This window comes from Microcebus murinus, chromosome 12 (genome assembly GCF_040939455.1).
Source record: "Microcebus murinus isolate Inina chromosome 12, M.murinus_Inina_mat1.0, whole genome shotgun sequence".
In the NCBI taxonomy this organism is placed as follows: Eukaryota; Metazoa; Chordata; class Mammalia; order Primates; family Cheirogaleidae; genus Microcebus; species Microcebus murinus.
In genome coordinates this window covers 33,590,699-33,605,704 of record NC_134115.1, presented here as the reverse complement: position 1 = coordinate 33,605,704, position 15,006 = coordinate 33,590,699, and the positions used below count along the sequence as shown (strand labels likewise).

Sequence of the window (15,006 nt, the reverse complement as noted above, 5' to 3'; positions counted from 1 at the left end):
CCTGTGCATTGACATACACACCAGTAGTTCTAAGGCGGGGTTGAGACAGGGGTGGGAGGATCTTGAAAAGTGGAGCTCATTTTCCTCTCATTTCCAATTATAAACAATAAGAAAATTATGCAAAACTTGGAGGAATACACCAAAGATAAAGTACTGGGGCGAGCACGGCTTCAAGAAATTAAGATCAGTACCCTAATAGCGAACGTGTAGGGGGGGCTTCCTGTATTCCTACTTTTGTTTAATCCTAAAAATCTGTGCTCTTACTATCCCCTTTTTTGATAAGAGGAAATAGATCCAACACGCCCGAGGTCACACACTTTAAGAGCTAGGATACAGCCCAGAGAGTCTAACTTGCAAATTTGCACGTTTAACAATCAGGCTTTGCTACCCTACTCATAATTAAAGACAGCCAAATAAAAACAAGACGTCATTTTTTCCCTGTATTAGATTGACAAACTTGTGAAGTTTGATGTGAGGAAATGATGCAAGAATGTAATTTGTGTAACGTTTTGGGAGGAGTAATTTGACAATATGAGAGGCTTAAGTGCTTTGATTCAGTAATTTCACTACCAGGAAATTATGCAACAATTATTTTTGCACCAGTATCAAAAGACTTATTTACAAAGATGTTTTGGCAGAATTTTTTGTGGTAAGACAAAAAAATCCAATTGCCCATTAATAGAGGAACTTAAGTTATGGCATATTAATAACATAGAATATTAATTGGTCTCTAAAAAGAGTGAAGTAGATCTAAATATGCTGATATAGAAATATCTCCAAAATGTATTGAGTTATAAAAAGCAACTTGAAGAATTAGATATATGTATGTATATGTAATACATAGAAGGAAAGAGAGATAGATCCTATTCATGTGAGGACTAGTCCTTCTATGTGTGTGTGTGTGTGTAACATTCCTGGAAGGTATACAAAAAACTGTTAATGATTACCTCTGGTGGGTAAGGCTGGGGAGGAAAGTTTCTGAGGATCTTTATTTTCCACATTCAGCTTTCCTATATTGTGCTGTTTGAATATTTGCCAATGAATATATAACTTAATATTTATATTATATAAATAAATATAAGTATAAATAAGTATAAGTATAAATAAATAAGTATATTTATATATTATATAAGTAATATGTTATAAATAATAATTAGTAAGTAATTATAAATAAAAGTTGAGAAGCACTTTTGCATCTAAACCTTCTGAGTTTATGGGTGAAAGCCACAGGAGAAAACAAAGGGGGAAATAAGGGAAAACACTTTTCTTTTTGCTTCCATGAAGCCGCAAAGTGCTTTTAACAGTGTCTGGCATAAAGTAAGTGCTATATAAATAAATGCTAAGTGTTGTCGTTGCAGTTGTTGTTGTTGTTTTCCTACCTTACTACTTCTCCTCAGTCTCCTTCCCTTCTAGCTGACTTCTAATTTTAGATTTCCTCAGATTTTGGCAAGTGGGGAAAATCTTGTCTATTCCTGTGGCATTAAATGACATCTGTGTATCGGCAATTTCCAAATTGAAATCCAAGCCATAACCTTACCCCAGTGTTTCAAACTCATAAGTCTACCTGCTGATTTGACATCTCTTTTTGAATGGCTCATAGAAATCTTAAATTTAATACATCCAAAAAAGTACACGTGATCCCATCCTGTTCCCCAAACCTTTTCTTCCTGCCTTCTCTATGTCAATAAATGGCACCACCACCAAGTCCAACACCTAGAGGTCAGCCTTAATTCCCCCCTCTCCTGTACCTCTTATACAAACAGCAAGTCCTGTGGTTTTTGCCCTCCAATACATCTTGAGTCTATCTATTTCTGTCCAGCTTTACTGCTTCCTCCCTAGGCCAGGCCACTATGATCCCTCCTCAGGACTACTGCAGTAGTCTTCCATGCTTCTGTTCCATTCTTGCTCCTTACAATCTCTTCATACAGTTGCCAGAGAAATTTTTAAAATATATTTAAATCAGATATGTCACATCCCTGCTGTGTCAATTGCATGCTTTTAGTGCAAACAACTGAAACCCCAGCTAAAAGAGACCTAACCATAGGCCATTTATTGTCTATTGAACAAAAAGGATGAAGATAGGTGGTCCCTGAATAGGTTTAGCAGTTTGCCGATGTCATCAGTGACTCAGGTTCTTTCCATTCCTCCTCTCCGTCATCCTAAATATGTTGACTCTCATCTTTGTACTTGTTACATCATGGTTGCAGGATGACTGCCACAGCCCTGGACATCTCATCAAACTAAAGCAGCTAAAGCAGAAAGGGAGAAGAGGAGGAAAAACACTTTATTCACTTGTGGCTCTCATATCAGAATAAAAATCTCAAAAGCTTCTAGTGATTTCCCTTTATATCTTATTGGCCAGAACAGGATTATATAAGTTATGATTTGTTCCCTGGAGCTGGGTGCATTGCCACCCAAACAAAACTCAGGTTCTGTTGGCAAGGAGAAAAAGTTTATGGCTGTAAGGTAGGCAATCATATTCTCTGCCATAACTGTTTTAAGTTCTTGTCCAATCTAGTGTCACCTTAACTCTTGAGTATCATCTCTTAAACACCCCATCTCACCTCCCTCCAACCCCATGTCTCTCTTAGTATGTTCATTGGACTCCTTTCAGTTCCTCAAACATACCATTATCCATTGCTTTCCTGACTCATGGCCCTTTGCATTTGTTGTTTCCTTTGCCTGAGTATCTTTCCTTTTACTTCTTTGAAAGTCTTGCTAGTGGTCATGCTTCTCTTCTTAGATCTTAGATTAAATGTTAAACCCTTAGAGAGGCCAATCTGGCCACTGAATCTAAATTAGGTTCTTATTCCCTAACTGTACCTTCTATCTGACGACCTTGGATATTTCCTTCCTACTATTCATCATACTGTTATTTATGTTCACTTAGTTATTATGTGTCTTCCCCCACTAGAAGGTAAACTCCATGAGAATACAGATTGCTCGTGTGGTGACATTATGTAAGTATTGAGCCTACAGATGCCAGTGAATCAAAGCATAAGCCAAAGAGTAACATATGAGTCTGACTCATGAACCCTAATAAAGTTTTGGAAATAGATCCCATGTGTGGATCCAGATCCCAAATGACTTCAAGATTGTTAAAAGCTGTTCAACTGCAATTTGATTCCTTCCTTGGAAATATTCCTGATACTTCAGGAAAATTTTTGAGAAGTGTGTATACATAAAGAAATACTCAAATTGTCAGCTCCCGTTTTGGATATTCATGCAGAGATCACTTTTCTTATAATACAGTGCTACTTTTTTCCTTTAAATGGATTTCCTTCTGAATTGCTTGTAAGGTATTACACATCAAAATATTTTGATCTGCAGTGTGGTGAATAGATTCGCCATATTTTCTCTTTAAGAGAAAATGTATATAAGACATCTATTGAAGAGAATTTTATAGTGATGTCACCGAGAATTCTCTTGTTGAGCTATTTTAGGACAGAAAGAGGTCCCTATAAAGATATAATAGCTTTTTCTTATTTAAGTATACATTTTAAAAATTTTAATTGTTATTAATATTTTTAAACAAACGAAAATATAGAATTACATATCCATCACTGACATTCAATAAGTATCAAGATTTTGCTACATTTGCTTTGTCTATTCCTTTTATTCATTTGCTGGAGTACTTAAAAGCAAAATCTGGCTGAGAATGGTGGCTCACGCCTGGAATTCCCATGCTTTGGGAGGCTGAGGCAGGAAGATCACTTGAGCCTATGAATTCTAGGCTGTAGTGAGCTGTGATGGTGCCACTGCGCTATAGACTGAATGAGAGTGAGAACTTGTCTCTAAAAAAAATAATAACAAGTAAAAAAAATCAGAGCAAAATCTTAGACTTTAGGTCATTTTACCACTACATAGCTTAGTGTGCATCTCTAAATAATGTTAGTATTTGGCCGGGCGTGGTGGCTCACGCCTGTAATCCTAGCACTTTGGGAGGCCGAGGCGGGCGGATTGCTCAAGGTCAGGAGTTCAAAACCAGCCTGAGCGAGACCCCGTCTCTACCAAAAATAGAAATAAATTAATTGACCAACTAAAAATATATATACAAAAAATTAGCCGGGCATGGTGGCGCATGCCTGTAGTCCCAGCTACTCGGGAGGCTGAGGCAGTAGGATCGCTGAGCCCCGGAGATTGAGGTTGCTGTGAGCCAGGCTGACGCCACGGCACTCACTCTAGCCTGGGCAACAAAGTGAGACTCTGTCTCAAAAAAAAAAAAAAATAATAATGTTGGTATTTGCCTTACATAAACACAAGGGCATTATCATACCTATCAAAATTAATTGGTTGGTATTATCTAATGCCCAAACCATAATCAAATTTCTCTGATGTTCTCAAATATTATATTTAAATTGGTTTGTTTGAATTAGTGTCCCAACAAAGTCCACATATTACATTTGGTTGTTAGGTCTCTTAAGTATCTTTAAATCTAGATAAGCATCCCTCACCCCTTCTTCTTCTTCTTTTTTATTTAATGCCATTGACTTGTGGACTAACTTGATCAGTTACCCTATAGAATGTCCCACATTCTAGATATGTCTGCCTGCTTCTTTGTGGTGTCATTAGTATATTTTAAAATCCTCCATCTTTCCTTTAAGTGAAGTTACCTCTAGAACGATGCTGCCCATTAGAACTCTCTGTGATGATAGAAATAATTCTATCTGTACTATCTAATACAGTAACCACTAGACACATGTAGCCATTTGAGCAATTTAAATGTGACTAATGCAAGCAAGGAACTGAATTTTAAATTTATTTAGTTTTAGGCTGAGTGAGGTTGCTCATGCTTATAATCCCAGTGCTTTGGGAGGCCAAGATGGAAGGATCGCTTGAGGCCAGAAGTTTGAGGCCAGCCTGGGCAACATATTGAGACCCCCATCTCTACAAAAAATTAGCCAGGTTAGGTGGCACACGCTTGTAGCCCTAGCTACTTGGGAGGCTGATGTAGGAGGATTGCTTGAGCCCATGGGTTCATGACTATAGTAAGCTATAATAGTGCCTCTGCACTCCAGCCTAGGTGCCAGAGCAAGATCCTGTCTCAAAAATAAATAAAATTATATAGGCTTATTTCAATTTAGTTCATTGCCATAGCTATAGGTGGCTACCATATTGGACAGTCAGTTCTAGTGACTTGATTAGATTCAACTTCAACTTTCTTGGCAAAAGTGCTTCATTGGTGCTTCCTATAAATCACATAGAGAGACATGTGATGTTACCCATAGTAATGTATAGTCATGCTAATATTGATCAGTGAGTTCCTATGGTGACAACCTGATCCCTCTAATGTAAAGTTCCCCCAAAGAATGTGACTGTAACATTAACCATTTAAAAAAAATATATATATATAAACTTCTTCTTTATGCAGCTTTATAGAACCAAAGAAAGAGCCCAGTGTAGTTCATTGAGCTCTTTTATACATTCAAAGCAAAAGTCAGAAAGGTATATCAGGGTGTGAGAAAACTGAGCTATTAAAGAACATTTTAGAGAAAGACTTTGGAGAAGGCTAAATATAAAGGACAAGTATTTCTTGGGTCTTGAGGCTGGGTCTGTACTTAAAAAAAATCAGTGATCTCTAAATGCATTACTACTGAAATAATTCAGATTGTTTCTCATGCTTGGGTGTTTTTTGTTTTCCTTTTCAAGCATTTCTTTCAAATGCTAATGAATAACTCACTTTGGAAACTCAATCTGCTGGTGTTATTCACACTTGCTAATGAATAATTCACTGGCTCAAAGATTATAGGGCTTAACAAATAAATGAGTCTACTGAGTCCAGACACAAACAAGTGGCCTAGAATAGGATTTTGAAGGTCTTCTTATTACTTATTATGGAATACAGCTTCCCTTACAGAGTCAACCGGCTCTAATAAGAGAGTGTGAATGTGATGGAGAGAAAAGGTCCTCTTTTCTTACCTGTCACCTTGTCAAATAACCCAGGTGGCTCTTTTTTCTGCTTTAGGCAGAGCACTAATGGCAGGATAAGGGCTCAGCATGCATCAAACAGTGCTGTAAAACCTGATTTTGCCTGACCTTTCCCCTTTCAAACTCTGATGAAAGCTACAGGCTTTCTTCCTATTATAAGAAATGCACATATGCACATGCAGGAAAGGTTGCTTATCATTTCAGGGAGTTTCAGACCCCCAAGATAGCCAGAGATCACAGGATAAGAAACACAGTGGAAGTAGAAGTGGCAGAAACACTTGCATGGATATTTTTATGATGTGCAGTATATAGGATATAGTCCCCCAAACTGAAGAAGCCAGTTCCTGCTCCTTCCTATTTCTCAGATTTATCCTTTCTATTGTTTTATGTTTTCTACTTGTTTTAATTTGTTTTCCTTTTTGAACTAGATAATGCAAGTACTTGGAAAAAATATTTTTTAAAGGTACCTAAGGATATTCAATGAAAAATAAGATTCCTTTCTCCCTCCTCTCCCAGTTTCCTCCCCAGAGGCATCCATTATTAGCAGTTTCTACTGTATCCTTTCAGGAATATTCTAAGTATATATACGTACATATAATATTCTCCTTCTCTCCCAAATGACAGCATACTTACACATTTTTTTGCACCATGCTTTTTTCCCCTTAGTTCTATATTTTAGAAATTATTTACTATTAGGACTTATGACTCTGCTTCATTCTTTTCTCATGCTTCATATTATTCCATTGTGTGGCTAAACCATAATTGATTTAATCTGACCCTATTTATTAAACTTTTTTTTCAAGAGATGAGGTCCTACTCTGTCACCCAACCTAGAATGCAGTGGTGTGATCATAGCTCACTGTAACCTCAAACTTTTGGGTTTAAGCAATCTTCCTGCCTCAGCCTCCTGAGTAGCTAGAACTAAAGGCACATGCTACCATGCCTGGATAATTTTTTTATTTTTGGAAGAGATGGAGTCCCTTCCAAGTACTAACCAGGCCTGACCCTGCTTAGCTTCTGAGGTCAGATGAGACTGGGCACATTCAGGGTGCTATGGCCGTAGATAATTTTTTTAAAAATTTTTTTGAAGTGATGGTGGTCTCACTATGTTGCCCAGGCTGGTGTTGAACTGCTGGCCTCAAGCAATCCTCTCACCTTGGCCTCTCAAAGTACTGGGATTACAGGTGTGAGCCACCATGCCTACCTGTATCTAATGAACATTTAGTTGGCTGCTAGTATTTTTTTTTTTAACTACAAATAATGGTGCATAATGTGTTTTTGTGAAAGTATACCCATGGGATAAAATTCCTAACAGTGAAATTTCTGAGCCAAATGAAAAATTTTGATAGACATTATCAAATTGCTTTCCAGAGAAATTATATATGGTAGGCAAAATAATGGCCCCCAAAGATGTCCACATCCTAATGCCTGGAACCTGTAAATATGTTACTTTACATAGTAAAGGGGAAACTAGAGTTGCAAATGGAATTACTGTTGTTAATTGGCTGATCTTAAAATAAGGAAATTATCCTGGATTACCTGGGTGGTCCCAATGTAATCACAAAGGTCTCTATGAGTGGCAGAGAGAACTGGAGAGATGGAGTATGAAAAATTCTTGGCACTATGTTGCTGGTTTTGAAGAGGAAAGAAGGGATTTTGAGCCAAGGAGCACAGGCAGCCTCTGGAAAAGCAAGGAAATGGAAAAGGCAAAGAATGCAGTCCTGCTGGCACCTTGATTTTAGCCCAGTGAGCTCTGTGTTGGATTTCTGAGCCACAAAACTGTCAGGTAATAAATTTTTCTTGTTTTAAGCCCTTAATTTTGTGGTAATTTATTATATTAGCCATAGAAAACTAATACATTATATGTATTTACATGCCCACCAACAATGTGTGTTGCTTCATACCCCCCATTATAATGTGCCCTTTTTTTTTTTAGTTTCTTTTCTTCATATGAATACTTCTTCTATTATTTGTAAAGAAATGTTTATGATATTGTATTTTTTTAGGCAGGGTCACGCTACAAAAGCCAGGCTGGTAACTCTTGAGCTCAAAATACTCTCTCATCTCACCCTCTGAGATAGCAGGGACTACAGGTGTGCCACCATGCCCAGCTCTAATAATAGTTTTTGTGTCTTATAATAGTTAAATTCTTTTTAGTTAAAAGTAAGATATCAGCCATAATTATCTGACTGTCATATTCTTGTTTTTTGCGAATTTATTCTTTGGAAAATTCCCTTTTGGGGCATGTTTCATTTTCTTGTCTGGGGCCAGGAGGTGAACAGATCGTGCTGATGTGTCATTTCTGCAATGCTGATGTCACTGCTGACCAAACTGCACTGCAGAAACACTCTGGAAATAGAGGCTGTTCTTTGAATCTATTTGCTGCCATCAATAGTACCTACCCAGGTAATAAAGCCATTCTTTCTCCTTTTCTTTGGTAGTCATTCTCTCTTTAAAAAATATTTTTCATATATATTCATGGAGTACAAGTGCATTTTGCTACATTGATATATTTCATTATGGTGAAAGCAAAGCCTTCCTGACATCCATCACTGTAGCAGCACACATTGTACCCACCAAGCAACCTCCCATCATCCACCCCCCTTCTCCCCCAATCCATTATCTTGAAGTGGAGACAGTCTAATCCTCAAACATCTTTGCTTGGCCTCCTGCAGAGCTGGCAGCCTCAGTGATTAATTACTCAGCAAGATGGGTGAGAGATATTGTTATGTAGCAACTTCCATATCTCCATGGCAGCTGGGAGCCTGAGGTGACCATGGTGGGGGAAATTGACAAAGTGTGACTATTCCCTATCAACTCATTTAATTTAATATCCCCATGGCAGACTAGCAGAAGTAGTTGCGCCTGGTTCTTTCTCATTCTGCATATTTAGTTTGTCCTGATGTAGTAGGACCTCCTCTTGGTAGTACCTCCCCTTACCCATGTACATTAACCCCTACAGACTGGCTTGACCATCTTTGCATTTAATATCTATTTACTGCTATCTGATATTTACTGATATCTGCTATACTAGGTATTTAGGATACAAACACTTAGCCATGCAGAGTTTACAGATAGTAATCATCAATCACAGGATCAAATGTAAAGCTGCTATTGTGGCAGCTGCTACAAAGAGGAGATATATATATTTAAAAGAGCAAGATTTTACCTTATTGGGGGAGCAGAAGAGAGGCCTGGGTGGGATGTGTAAATCTGTGTATGTGTGTTAATCAATACCTACACTGGATGGCCCTGTAGGTAAAGGGTATGTAGAGTGAGGAAAGGAAAAGACTAGAAACATTGCTTAGCAGATTGAGGGGTATAAATAATGACAGAGAAAGAATGGCCAGAAAGTTGGAGGGAAACTTGAAGAGGGCTGTACACTAGAAGTCAAGCAGGGAGAGTCCAGTTATATTAAAAGTTAAGACTAAGAGGAGCACTGGATGGAACATTGTGTCTCTAAGGACCAACAGGATGTCTGCCTTGCAGGCCCAGTGATGTGATAGGGAGGGAGTCGCTGTATTCAGATGTGGCTGCTCCCCTTATTATTTGCATGGCCTTTGGCAAAAGGCTGTCTGGCTTCAGATTCTGCACCTGTAAAATAGGGATAATATCTCCCTCAAAGAGTTATCCTGGGGATGAAATTAATTAGCATATGCTATGTACCTAGCACCTTGCAGATGCTCATAAAGATTCATTCCTCCCTTCCATTACGTCTTTGGCTACTTATTAACCTGCTTTGGTTGTCACTTTCCTTGACAGCATTGGCGCTGTGACTTACCTATAAGGATCATCACAGGTCCACCCACATCGTTTTGAGTGCCAGTGAGTTGTGAGATGACAAGTCAGTGATCTAGACACTATAGGAAGCCAGGTGCCCATTTGTCTATCTCTTGGTATGCAGAGAGACAGAGCAATAGGAAGTGGATAAGGATACAATATACCCTTCTACAACATACTGAGTTTTCTGCCTTCCAGGGAAAGGAACTCCAATTACCAAAATCAATACCTGATCTTGTCTCCAGCCATCTTTCTGCACTATTTCCAATTGCATAAATCTCCAGTGCAAAACATTAGTAATAAATGACTGAAGACAATTTAAGATTTCTTTTTTGGGGGGGGGGGCACAGCACTGGCCCTCCCAGATTTCTTGGATTACTAGAAGCAGCCACTCCCTGCACCTTTCTTTCTTTTTTGTCTATCAAATATGGTAAATGGAAAAAATGCAATTCCCACCATTGGCTGGGAACTCTCGCTCTGCTCATCACCCTGATGGTTTTTACAGTGTTAACCCTGGCTTTGGCAAGCAGGGTAACTCCCCATTGGGAGATAAGGTAATTCAACGCTTGCCTTAGATTAACTAAAGCCCAGAAAAGGCCGGGGCAATGCCATGAGGAGAGAAAATTACTTATGTTTCTATTGTTGCTAACACGGGATATGTAACTTTTAAACCTGTTTAAGAATCATCCTTGTACTAATATTTCTAATTAACACACGTTTAATTTCTTGTTACTGACGGTTGCCCATGTTTTCCAAAACCAAACACGAGGGCATATTTAATAAGCAAGAAAGTACCTTAGGGACAGGCCACTACATTGAATTAGAATTGTTACAGAAATTCCAGGGCTTGGGAGACGTGTAGCTACTAAAAATGCGTGGTACTTAAGTTACAGCGGAGTTCTGACGTCATTGCACTTTTAGGATGGAAACTGTAAACATTTTAACATAGTGATTGGAGATAAAGAGATCTGATGGAAAGAAAACTAAGACTCTTAGCAACTCGGGACCCAGCTACCACGCCCAGCAGCCGGCGGGGGTCTCCCGGCTTGGGCCCCGCGTTCCAGGCGGAGCACACAGGGCGCGCCTGCGCCGTGGCCGCGCTCGCGTTCCAGCGTGGAAGGCGGCGCGTTTGAGCGTCCATGGCAACGCGACGACGCTTCCGCCTTCTGGAAGCCTACACTGCAGCTCTTGTTGTGAGAGACCTGTCCCGGTGGGAGGGACCAGGGCTGGGCCAGGGGGACGGATGGGGGAACAAGGGGGTGAGGGGCTGGGGAAGCTTCTGGGAACGTTTGCCCTAGGGATTGAATTAAACTAAGAAAAACTGGTCCAAAGCCGGGCACAAAAGGATCTTTTCATCCCAGTCCTTTCGCCCACGCAGGGAACGAACGATGCCTTTGGAGGTGGTGGTGGAGCTGCAGATCCGGGCGGTAAGAGATCCACGAACCCGCTCCTTAACCCAAAGTCGCACTCTTGGGTGATTTTCGCCACCCTTCCCCGACTTTCAACACACACATCGTTCTCTTTTGAGACAAATCGTACTTTTGTCCCTAAGATTTTCTACGTCGGTCGTCCCGGACTTCCTAACCTTTAATTCCGCTCAACCAGTTCTACCTTTTGTTTTTTGTTTTCCTAAGCTAACTTGTTTCTTAACGTTATCCTTAACTTTTCCGTCCTTTTAAAACAATCCAGCAAATAGGACTTTCTTTTCCAGGATGAAGACTTCTGAAAGGATTTTAAAAACTTCTTTAAATGACAAGGGAATAATTGAATTTTAAAAAGCCCCATCACTTCCTGATAATATGCCACCTCTGTGAACCAATCAAATATTTTCTAAGCTATTTCCCCTAGTGATGGCTCTGGCTTGCTATGTCCAAAGGGGAACTCAATCAACAAATATTTCGTAATTATCCACCAAATGCTCCTAAGTAAGGTACTGTGACAGAGTGCTTCCATTCTTCCTATTTGGGGGTCAGTCATTCCTGTTATTTTTAGCTTCCACTTTCCAGTTCTTCCATCTGTAGTGACAGACTATCCTGCAGCTTTGCCTCCAAGCTACTAGGGGCTTCTCTATTGGACACGATGACAAGCACAATGCTAACAGGTTACAGCCATGGAATCTGGTTAGCCTCCATACAACTGGCACATGCTGTGATTTCATCATACATGGAGCTGCGAAACAAAGCCGATCAAAATTTCCTGGATTTCTCCCACTTTGCTGACAGCAAATAGGACCAGACCATATCAGTTGTGCTACATCAATTTCAAGCTTTCAAAATTGTGCAGGAAGACGAAGGAACCCTTGAGAAGCTAAGTGATAAATCAGTCTTCCTCCTCAAGGCAAAAATTAAACAAGTTTTCATCTCACTTCGTTTCACATTACTGGTTAATTTTATTTTGATTTTTAAAAGGCATTCCTCAGTGTACAATTAACAAAGAAATCAGTTTTCTACTCTACAGTACTTCAGATGCTCCAGAAACATCAGGTGAATTGATCTTTAAAAGCCAGCCAACCCAGCCTCCAGCAAAGAAAACAGGGAATTCCAAAAGTTTAACTACGAACCAGAGGGTGAGCCTAATTTCAAGCCACCAATATCTGGACTTATGGACACTGCAAAAGGAAATATCATCTCTTCCAATTGCTTCCAAGTATCTGGCCTGAATACTGCTGCAATTAAAATAAAGGATCTCTCTAAGGTTAAACCTCAGATCCAAACCACTTAGAGTTTTACAGTTTGGCTGATTTAGCAAGTGAAGAGGTAGTAAGTGGTCAGGGTGTTGTGGGAATACAAATGATTTTATTTTGAGGAGTAGCTGTTCCTTTTTCACTGTGCCCTTCACTCTTAGGTCATGCTTCCACCCAATCAGAATCTGCTTCCCACAGCCCATTCTCTACGTTCCTATCTGCATCTCTGTATGTCAGATCAAAGTATATAATCTTTTCTAATTATAAATGCCAAAATAATCAGTCATTAAGATTATCTGAAAATAGCACTTCTGTAGTTAATTTAAAGGTTTTCTTTTCAGGTAGAGCAGCACTTAAAGCACATACCTTCTTCAGTCTTTCTGGGTCAAAGAGTAATGAGCAGAGTCCACCCTGTGATTGGTGGTCTTTGGTCTTAATAATTTCGGAGGCACCATGAATGAACAGCTTGAAATGTAAAAAGTCAATGTAAACAGAAGTTTAGGGGTTATGCCTTGTGCCTGATAATGGTGGCAGGCTCCCCTGATGAGTTTCAAGTTAAATACTATTACCTAAAGTGTGTATACAGGAAAATGGAATTTCATATGAAAAACTATAGTAAACAAGGTCATTCTTATGGCATACAAGAGAAAGCTTATGCTATTGCATTGAAAAGAATCATGTTATTTTCTCATTTATTACCCTGACAGAGGAACATTCTTCTTTATTCAGTAGGGATGACTGGCATCAGGGCCCCATCTCCTGCCATAATATGTGGTCATTGGCATAATATGTGGTCAGCCTATTCCCAAACTTTCAGTTCCTCTAACTTTCCCCAGCAACTTAGCTTCTCTGCCCTGTCATGCCATGTTATTGGTTGTCAACAGAATTAAGCATGAGGCCATAGTCCCATTCTTCCTTTTTTGGGGGGCACCTTAGATATGCCCACCTTTTAAATGTTTCTTCTTTAAGTAAGTTCTTGGCTTATTTTCTGAATGCTAAAAGACAGTATTAGGGAGTGGTGGGAAATAAATATCTATTTAAAGATCTTTTGAGGGGTAGAGGGGGAGGAGAGAAAGACAGTACTATCATCTCTTTGTCACTACCCAATCCACAAAAATGGAAGAGATAAAGTAAAAAAGCTTACCAAGAAAATCAGGATTAAGAAGAAATCTCCTCAACTGTGGCAACAGATCTTCAGGGAATAAGCTAGAAAAACCTATGTCTTAGACTTTTAAAATACTGTTTAAAATCTACCTCAGGAAGAGGACTAGGATTGGTACGTGGTTTCTTTGCATGTATATTTACAGAATGAAGATACGTTTCTTTCTCAAAGTTAAATTTACAAGTGATATGTTGATTTAGGGGATTACAACAAAACACAAATCTTACTGATGTCAACTTTTGAAAAACAGCAGCAGTATAACCACCTCGGCTTGGTTTCTTTGCAGTTGTCCTGGAGATACAGTTGCTGAATAAATATATAAATAGAGGGATTCGTTTGCTTTCCCTGTTATGGCCGTGTTCAGTAATGGCCAGCACGTGCTCCAGCCTAGCAACACATCAAGACGGTGGGACACCTGAAATCCCAAAGGAAGCCTGAAATGTCTAAGAGGGGCAAGCAGGATGGCCGCTGATTTAGGTTGGCATCATTGAAATGGTCAGCCCTCCTGGTGCTATAATCAATGAGATAGTGTCACTGTTGAGTCCACAATACAAAGAGGACAGGAGCATTGTTGGGAGAGAGCCAGAAATAGTCCACGATGCTGTACTGCATGTAGCCCAGAAAAAAGCCAAAAGCCACGTCGGTGACATTGTGCCGCCCCAGCATGACCCTGGAGAGGCCCAAGACGAAGGCCCACAGCACCACCAGCACCCTCAGCGGAATGGCCAGCACCAGGTGGTTCAGGATGAACCTCAACACCAGAGCGGCCCTTGTGGCATGGCCCGAAGGGAAGGAGTACTTGTCCACCGAGAGAGTGACAAACATGTCCATCTGGTTGTGGGCCGGGCGGCGCCTACGGACCAGCCCTTTAATCAGGGCCACCAGCAGCAGGTCCAACAGCAGGGCAAAGAGCAGGTTCATCAGCACCTCGCGCCCGGCCCAGCTGTCGCTCCTAGACAGGCAGTAGAGGGTGCCCAGCAGCCAGGGGATGCCGTGTCCCGAGATCTCCAGCAGCTTCATAAGGGGCCGCGCGCTGCCCCAGGACGAGCTCTCCCCGGCGCACACCCCCAGCTTCTTGGAGAGCCACAGGTCAATGGCCAGCAGGGAGCGCAGGGCGATGCCCAGGAAGGACGGGTTCAGGTCCATGCGGTCCTCCTCGGGCAGCGGGGGCGGGGCGGCCTGCGCGGGGCCGGCGGCGGCCAGGGGGAAGGAGCCGCGGCGGTGCACCGGGCTCTCGGACGCGCGGAGCCGGGCACAGGTGAGGTCCGCGCCGGCACCGCGGCTGCCGAGCAGGGACTGGAACTCGAACCTGCCGCCGCCATGGGCTGGGCTCCCGGGGCTGCTGCTGCTGCTCGAAGCGGAGGCGCCCAGCGGCCGTCCCTCGACGCTCCTGCGGGGGCTCGGCATCGCGGCGGGCGGTCCCGACCCCGGGACCCGACCGGGCTATAGACAG

General features: G+C 41.1%; 2 protein-coding genes and 1 long non-coding RNA gene across 6 annotated transcripts in view; 1 reads left to right on the top strand and 2 right to left on the bottom strand.

Moving 5' to 3' along the window:
* Positions 1-1,184: 1,184 nt before the first annotated feature.
* Positions 1,185-10,623, bottom strand: LOC105856250 (uncharacterized). The gene is made up of 3 exons (XR_001147047.3): positions 10,504-10,623; positions 9,710-9,820; positions 1,185-2,249 (listed from the first exon to the last, which is right to left on the bottom strand). It is a non-coding gene; the product is annotated as an uncharacterized LOC105856250 (long non-coding RNA).
* Positions 10,624-10,766: 143 nt separating this feature from the next.
* The window catches only part of SPATA6L (spermatogenesis associated 6 like), a 53,843-nt gene continuing 49,603 nt past the window's right edge, over positions 10,767-15,006 (top strand). For all 4 annotated transcript variants that reach the window (XM_076008668.1, XM_076008667.1, XM_076008671.1 and 1 more), the window contains exons 1-2: positions 10,767-10,901; positions 11,087-11,135. In XM_076008668.1, coding sequence (XP_075864783.1) covers positions 11,097-11,135 — 39 coding nt within the window. In that variant the 5' untranslated portion in view covers positions 10,767-10,901; positions 11,087-11,096. The remainder of the gene's footprint in view (positions 10,902-11,086; positions 11,136-15,006) is intronic.
* On the bottom strand, positions 12,074-14,968 carry PLPP6 (phospholipid phosphatase 6). Its single transcript, XM_012737754.3, has one exon. It carries the CDS (start codon positions 14,958-14,960, stop codon positions 14,085-14,087), a length of 876 nt encoding a protein of 291 aa, XP_012593208.1. The 5' UTR covers positions 14,961-14,968; the 3' UTR covers positions 12,074-14,084.

Coding starts and splice junctions, on each gene's coding strand:
- PLPP6 (XM_012737754.3), bottom strand. CDS start 14,960: ATGCCGAGCCCCCGCAGGAGCGTCGAGGGACGGCCGCTGGGCGCCTCC.